Source organism: Gastrolobium bilobum, unplaced genomic scaffold (genome assembly GCF_033153095.1).
Source record: "Gastrolobium bilobum isolate Gb01-03AN ecotype WA unplaced genomic scaffold, APGP_CSIRO_Gbil_v1 utg5060, whole genome shotgun sequence".
Taxonomy (NCBI): domain Eukaryota; kingdom Viridiplantae; phylum Streptophyta; class Magnoliopsida; order Fabales; family Fabaceae; genus Gastrolobium; species Gastrolobium bilobum.
Window position 1 is genome coordinate 279,943 of NW_026899124.1, and position 8,386 is coordinate 288,328.

The window sequence follows — 8,386 nt, forward strand, 5'->3', positions numbered from 1 at the left end:
AAATGGTAAGGGAGAAAAATGGAGAGTTAATGAGATATTTTTACCATTTTACCTTTTTTTAAAAATCAATATAATTATTATATTTTACAAATTAAATAAAATTTAAAATTTTTAACAAAATTATTTATGTATTTTTCGCAATACTAAAAAAGATCATATTTTCGATGAAATTTCTACGTTGCAAACGACGAAAAACGACGATCATATTTTCGGAATACTTTTCGTCAAAAAGCGACAGAATTTTTTCTCTGATGAAAATTTTTACAATAAAAAATTTCATCGGAATTTAGTTTCCGTCAAAAGTTTTTGACGAAAATGATTTCCTCCATCTAATATTTTTAACAAAAAAAGAATTCCGTCAAAATTTGTTCCTTAATGTTTTCCATTCAAAATTTCGATGGAAATGTGTTCTAACGAAAATTTCAACGGAAATTGTTTTGTCAAAATTTTTAAGGGAAAAGTTTAATTCGAAACTTTCGACGAAATTTAGATTATGCAAATAATTCTGACAGAATATTTTTTTCAAAATTTTTTATCGAAATATTTTTCGTCAAAAATTTTACGAAAATATTTTCTGTCAAAATTTTTTGACAAAAATGTGTTCCGTTGAAAATTTTGATGGAAATTTTTTGGGAAAAATATTTCTGCAGTTAATGCAGATAAGTTATCTGCATTTCTTTCCAAAACGACGTCGTTTTGGGATTGAAATCTTAAAAAATTATAAATATAAAAACTATTATAATCCTGAAATAAATTAAAATTACAAAAATACCATGATTTCCGCCCCAAAACGACGTCGTATTGGGCTTACTGCAGATAATTATCTGCAGTAACTGCAGAAAAAACGAACCAAATATTATTAACTTTGAGAGTTGGTTGTAGGAGGAAAAGAAAAAGGAAAGGGAGGATTTTAATAAATTCTTCTCTTGTTTGTGAGTTTAAAAAAATGAGGGAAATAAATTAGAAATTTTTACTAAACCCTCCAAAACCCTCATTTTCCTTAAAATTAAAGCTCCCCTAATTTGGAGGTTTTAAGGATTACTTATCTACCCTTAGCATTAAAATGTGAAAATTACATAAATGTGAATAATTTTTAAAAGTGACATTATTAGAAAGGTCTCAAATACCAACTGAATTTATCGACGAAAAATATTTCGTCAAAAATATTGATAATTTTTTTGATGAAAATCATATACATCAAAAAAATTTCAACGAAATTAGAGACGAAACCAGATTTTGCCTTAATCACTGACATAAATTTTTTACAGAAAAAAAATTCAGTCAAAATTATTCATAGAATCTAAATTCCTTCGAAACTTTGAACGAAAATATTTCTGTCCAAAATTTTGACGAAACACATTTCCATCGAAATTTTTGACATAAAACAATTACGTCAAATTTTTTTACGAAAAATATTTCAGTAAAAAATTTTGACGAAAATTTTTTTTGGTCAAATTTTTTTACATAATCTAAATTTCGTCAAAAAACCATATTCATCGAAATTTTTGACGAAACACATTTTCATCGAAAAATTTTTACGGAAAAAAATTTCATCAGAATTCAAATTCCGTCAAAAATTTTCGACGAAAACATTTTTCGTTCCGTTGAAATTTTTAACGAAACACATTTTCATTGAAAATTTTCAACGAAAAGTATTTCTGTCAAGTTTTTTGATAAAAAAAAATTTGGGTTTTTTTTTTCTGATGTTATTTTAGATAACTTTATCTTATGTTCATTAAAACGACGTCATTTTGGTACGGAAATCATGGTATTTTTGTAGTTTTAATTTATTTCAGGGTTATAATAGTCTTTACCACTCTAATTTTTTAATTTTTCAACCCCAAAACGACGTCGTTTCAATAAACATTAGATAAAGTTATCTAAAGTAACATCAGAAACTTTTTTTCGTATTATTTACCTTAAAACTTAGGTCTATAATTGGTTAATGCAAAAAAGTTAATTATATGTATAAATTAAGAGAAAAAGAATTCTTATATTATAGGAGAATTCTTTTCTCTATTAGTGAGATATTAAATTATGTGTAATAATTTTTTTTAATAGGTGATGGAGTCCACCACATCTTGTGTTTATAATAAAAAAAAATCTCATATTGTATAGAAAAAAGGATCCATAAATTAATCATACATATTTATCTTTTAATTTTTTGAATTTCACGTAAATGTAGGCGGCTGTACAGTTGTAAGCCACAAAAGTTTAAGTCAAATGTTAAGTTTATTAGATTTTTTATGACATCACTATGCACGTATGATTCATTGTTTTTTGCGTCAAATTTCTAACGAATAAAAGACAATTTGGAAAGCCCACCAAGGTTGAAAACAGAAAACTCCAGTTACCATTTCCAAAATGAAAAAGTGAAAAAAAAAGAAAGAAAGAAAAACTCCAGTCGATGTGACCTATGATGCATGGACATTGACACGGGACACGACACGTCGACATGTTAATTCTAAAAAATATCATATTTTGACACGTTGGGACATGTTTTGATATTAAATAAAAATTTTAATATATATAATATAATTTATATTTAATACATATAAGAGTCTATAATAAGTCATATAACCAATCAAATATTTAAATTTCATAACATAAATATAAATATAAATAATTTTTCGTACTTTGTTAATTTTTCATGTCAAATTTCGTAATAGAAAAAAAATAATTTATAATTTATTTTTTTTATATTTAGTTAACAAAATAAAATTAAGATTTAAAAAAAAAACGTGTCCGAACATTGATAGCGTGTCGAAAAAAATTGATTACATGTCAAAAAAATATGTCAGAACATGTTCAAAAGTTGATCATATATCCTTAAATGTTGACTGCGTGTTGGAGCGTGTCTGTATCATATACGACACGCAATTTTTTTTTAAAGCAGCGTATCCATGCTTTAGAGGATGTGACCCAGTACCTCACATTCCACTTTCTCAATTTCGAAAAATTTTAATATACTACGGTGATTACGTACCACCAATAAGAGTATAACACCTGTGATGACATATATATATATATATATATATATATATATGTTTTTTTTTAAAATAATTTTGATATTATTTTTATTTTAATAAGAACCACATTACAGTTCCCACAAAATTGATTGAAATATTTTTAAAAAAAAAAAAAAAAAAAGTCTACAACATTTCTTAGTTACCAAAATTGTCAATTTACTTTCGCCGTTTAGTCACCTAACTTGTCTGCATTTTCTCTACCTCTCACTTCTCAAGATATCGTTTACTATTTTATATTAACATTTTTTAATAGTGTTTAAAAAAATTATCACCACAAATCAATAAATTACACTAGTATAACACTAGATCAATAAGTCAACAAATCAATAATTCCCACTAGAATTGTCAAGTGATTCCACCCGATGTGAAACAAAGGAGTGGTTGGAAAGACATCATTTTTTCCAAACCGGAAACAAAGCTAGATGCTTGATTGTTGATATATATATATATATATATACATATATATATAACTATGGAGCAGAAGCAGTAATATCTGACCAAGAACAGAAAGATCACTTCCTAAAAGATGGCAATAATGGGCTGCAACACTGATGGAAACATGGACGTCACCAAGTTCAGCAAACCGATGCCATGGATTGGCATATACATAGTAGCAGGATCTCTTGCATGTTTCATAGCAATGGCTGCAGATCTCATATATGGAATTCGTGGTCGCAAACTCTGGTTCCCTTGCAAATATTTCTGCTTAAACGCCACTTCCTTGGCCTTGATAGCTGTTGCAGTGAAGTTGTCTGTGGATCTGAACACCCCCATGCCTCATCACCATGATCAGCTAGCAAAACTTAGCAGCAGTGCCTTGATCTGCACAATAATGGCTAACTCTATGCCTTCTCTTGGTGTCACGGAGAACAAAGAATCTATGATGAACATGGTGGCTATGGGCATACTAGTTATTACCATGATTGTGAATATTTGCATCCAACTTGTTACCGGTGTTATCTATGTATTCTGGGTGGAACATATTGTCATCATGTTACTCATGCTCATTTTGCTGATGACTATGACTTCCTCTGCCTTAACTCTTCCAAAGATGAAGCATCATTTGGAGATGAAATATAAGATCAATGAAGTGGCACTGAGAGAGAGCTCAAACCAAATCGAGGGGGAGGTTAATCATGTCGTCAACAAACTCAGAGATGAATTAATGAAGTTTTGGATGATGGCACACACCAGCAGCCCTCAATTTGTTCTTGGAAGGTCAGTAATATGTACTGCATCTGGTGCTTTCTGTCTTCTAAGTACCATGACATTAATAGAGGCTATGCTTCGATCTTACTTGATGCCATGGTCGTTTAAATTTTGTACTGGTGAGTGTGACTACAAATGGTCCACTATATTGATTCTCATAGTTCAGGTTGCTGCAGTAGGAGTGGGTACTATTGGTCCTGCAGGTAGATGGTTCATTGCCATAACTTATAGGTGCCCACTAGTGAGGGGTAAGAGCCGCAAAAGAAGATTCGAATTAGAAGGCTACTGGACTGAGAAGTTGGTGCTAATAAAAGAAAGCCCTCTTGGTTTTCGAATTCATAATCAGCAATACAGAAAATTGGCCCATGATGCAAAAATACTTGTATTGAGTTTCTGTATTAAACTTCAGATAGGGATTGTGCTAGTGAGTAAAGCAACACAATACGTTTCAATATTTTTCATGTGCTATATCTTTGCATGTTGCGATTATTGCAAGAAGTTGAGAGCCAAATTTGATCGTGGTGTCTCAAGCATTAGCTCGGGATCAGGGCAAAAGCAGGATCTAAGATGTTTTGTTCTGCATCTTGAAGGTGAGGAAGAACTAGTTGAAGTGATGATGAAAGACAATCGTGATGCCACTAATCACTGGATTCAACTTGGAGAAAAAAAGCAGCCAAAACTTCTAATGGAATTATTAGAGAAATGTTCTATCTTGCAAGGATTGAAGGGAGTGGGAGCATTTGACAGTGATCAAGTTCTTTCTTTACATGCTGGAGAAGCACCAAATAGTTGGTCACTTCCTTTGGTGACACTAGCAAGCATTATAGTTGCACTTCCAAACATTGATAGGTGTTCAGTAAAAGAGTTGTTAGGTACTCTAAATGAAGGGCTTCCCTATGTAAAGTTCATAGAAAATAACCTGGACAAAGAAGGGAAATTAATTAAAGTCAGAAAGGCAGCAGAAATTGTGTGGCTTGGAGTTGATCTCTATGATAAGTGGCTAGATGTGGATCTTTATAAGTTCTCCATTCAAGATAAGAGCCCCAAAGAGACACTTGAGAGACTAGTTGATGCTGCAAAAATCAGGTATGAGAAGTTTAAAGCCAAATATCACAATATATGCGCGAGGGTTGGCCCTTCATCATGGCCCATCAAATTATTGGCATCTAACTCCATGTACAGAATAAGCAAAACTACTCTCTTAAATCACGAAATCATGAAAGACCATTCGAGTAAGAGATTGTTTGAAGCACTAACAGTGATGATTTCTGATATATTGGGTGCATGTCTCACTAACTTACCTCATGTTATATCTACCAAGTGTTTGAATAGTGCCATTGAAGAGAGGGAGGATAGTGTCAGACAAGCAGTTTACATTCTTGGTAAAACCAAGAAGATTATAGAAATGCTAGAAAAAAGAGCATTTCCCAACTTGGCTTTCTGCCGAGGGACCAACATTGAAGATTGGCGTTTAATGCATAAGCAAAAAGGTTGCTTGCCCATTGTTCCATGTTCATTGGAGAATGACACTCAGATAGCTCCTCCCAAATCAAGCGACCTTTGCCTAAATATTGAGTGAAAAGCAGAGGCACTGGTGATTTACAATTTTGTACATTGATTGTTGTAGAAGTTTTCAGATTTTGCTTTATGCATAAAGTTTATGTAAGCTGAGATCCACCAATATGTTAACCTGCAATAAGAATTTGTGTTACTATTAGCGGTAGTTATTTTAATTAGCAGTAGTTAGCTTTCCTTTTATAGTTAGCTATATCAGTTAGTTAGTTAGTTAGTTAGTTACCTTTACAGTTATTTCAGTTAATTCTGTTGTAACTTTCTTTTTCTCTTTCTTGATTACTTTCATGTATAAGTAGTGATCCTCATGTATCAGAATCACTTAATCAATAAGAATGTATTTCTTTTATTTTCTTCCTCATCTTCTTTCAGGTTTTATGGTATAAGAGCTTTGATAAAGCTCTGGTATTCACTGTCCATCGCTTCCGCATTACAGTAAGCTCTCTGATCAGAGTAAATGGCTCAACCAGTTGCGAGTCAAGTTCCTTCTTCAACATCCCCGTTGATGGATGTTCAGAATAATCAAAGTCCGTATTTCTTGCATCCAAATGAGAATCCCTCATTGGTGCTAGTGTCTCCAGTTTTTGATGGTAAGAACTACCATACATGGACCCGTTCCATGAAGATGGCGCTGCGTTCGAAAAATAAGCTCGGATTTGTGGATGGCACCATCTCAGCTCCTCTTCAAGAATCTGATCCTTTGTTCTTGGTGTGGGATCGTTGCAATACAATGGTCTTGTCATGGCTACACCATTCCATTGCAAAATCTATCATACATTCAATGGTATGGATGGAGACTGCGTCTGATGTATGGAAAGATCTCAGAGAACGTTTCTCTCAAACAGATGTCTTCAGAATTGCTGACATTCAAGAAGACATGTATCAGCTGACTCAAGGTGATAATGATGTAACTCAGTATTTTACTAAACTTAAAACTTTTTGGGATGAACTTGATATGTTGCAGCCATTGCCAAAGTGTAAATGTACTCCGAATTGTGCTTGTGGAATAATGATGCAGTCACATGCAAAAGAAAGTAGAGAAAAGGATCGTGTTATTCGATTCTTGAGAGGGTTAAATGATCAATTTGCACATGTTCGATCCCAAGTTATGTTGATGGAGCCACTTTTGAATATTAATCGTGCCTTCTCATTAGTTACTCAGCAAGAAAGGAAAATCAGAGTTGAAACAACTGTTCAAGCAAAGGCATTCTTGAATGTAAATGATCAATCACAATTTCGTGAATCACAATTTCGTGGCCAAAGCTCCTATAGAGGAATGGGCAGATCGAATTATGGAAGAGGAAGATCCAATCCTGGGAAAGTATGCACCCACTGTGGTCGCACCAATCACACAGTTGAAACATGCTTTGAGAAGCATGGTTTCCCCCAGGTTTCAAGAACAGAGTGAACATCAACAGACAAACGAATCTTGCTACTGGAGATAATGATGATCCTTTCATCTGTGCTGAAAATGCAGATGAGATAAAGAATGCAAATGTAGATCAGTTTCACCTTACAAAAGACCAATATCAAAGTTTATTGGGATTGATTCAGAATCCTAAAGAAAGTGTTGTATATTCCAATATGGTTCAAACCAATGTTGTGTCATCCAACTCAGGTAACACTAGCCTTCAATGGATACTTGATACTGGTGCTACTGACCATATCACATATTGCTTCAATTCTCTTTCTTGCCCAAGCCAAATTAATCCCATTTCCATAAAATTACCTGATGGTTCTCAAGTATTTGCCGCTCACTGTGGAAATGTTTATCTGTCAGCTTCTCTTACCCTATCAAATGTATTGTATGTTTCAAAATTTCATGTGAATCTTATTTCAATTACCAAACTTATACATGATTCACATTGTCAAGTAGTTTTTCGACCACTAATCTGTTCTATTATGCAGAACAACACAGTGAGGATGATTGGTACTGCTAACCAACAAAATGGTTTGTTCACTCTTGTAGCACAGCTTGAAAGTCTTGTTCAGAATAAAATTTTCGAGTCTAATAACAGCTGCAACAGTATTACAGCTGATTCAAGAATCTGGCATCATAAGCTGGGTCATTGTTCATCTTCAATTTTAAATACTATGTCAAAAGTTTTTCCTTTTATTCCATGTAATGATCATATCAACATTTGTGATGTATGTCATTATTCAAAATAGAAACGTCTTTCTTTTCCATTAAGTGTATCTGAATCTTTACATTGTTTTGATCTTATACACGCAGACATATGGGGTCCTCATGCTTTAACATCTATTCGTGGTTATCGATATTTTTTGACTTTGGTTGATGATCACTCACGGTTTACTTGGGTTATGCCAATGCAGACCAAAGCTGAAACAAGATCCCATCTGCGCAATTTTATATCTTTTGTTGAAACTCAATTTCACAAAGTTGTCAAAACTATTCGATCAGATAATGGTCCAGAATTTAACTTGAAAGAATTCTATAGTTCAAAAGGTATCATACACCAAACTTCTTGTGTAGAATGCCCACAACAAAATGGTATTGTGGAGCGCAAACATCAACATTTGTTAAACACAGCTCGTGCACTCCTTTTTCAGTCAAA

The 8,386-nt window shown here is 32.9% G+C and overlaps 1 protein-coding gene across 1 annotated transcript; it reads left to right on the forward strand.

Moving 5' to 3' along the window:
• Window positions 1-3,489: 3,489 nt before the first annotated feature.
• On the forward strand, window positions 3,490-6,435 carry LOC133287468 (uncharacterized). The gene has a single exon (XM_061485092.1). It carries the CDS (start codon window positions 3,556-3,558, stop codon window positions 5,815-5,817), a length of 2,262 nt encoding a protein of 753 aa, XP_061341076.1. The 5' UTR covers window positions 3,490-3,555; the 3' UTR covers window positions 5,818-6,435.
• The last annotated feature ends 1,951 nt before the right edge of the window (window positions 6,436-8,386 follow it).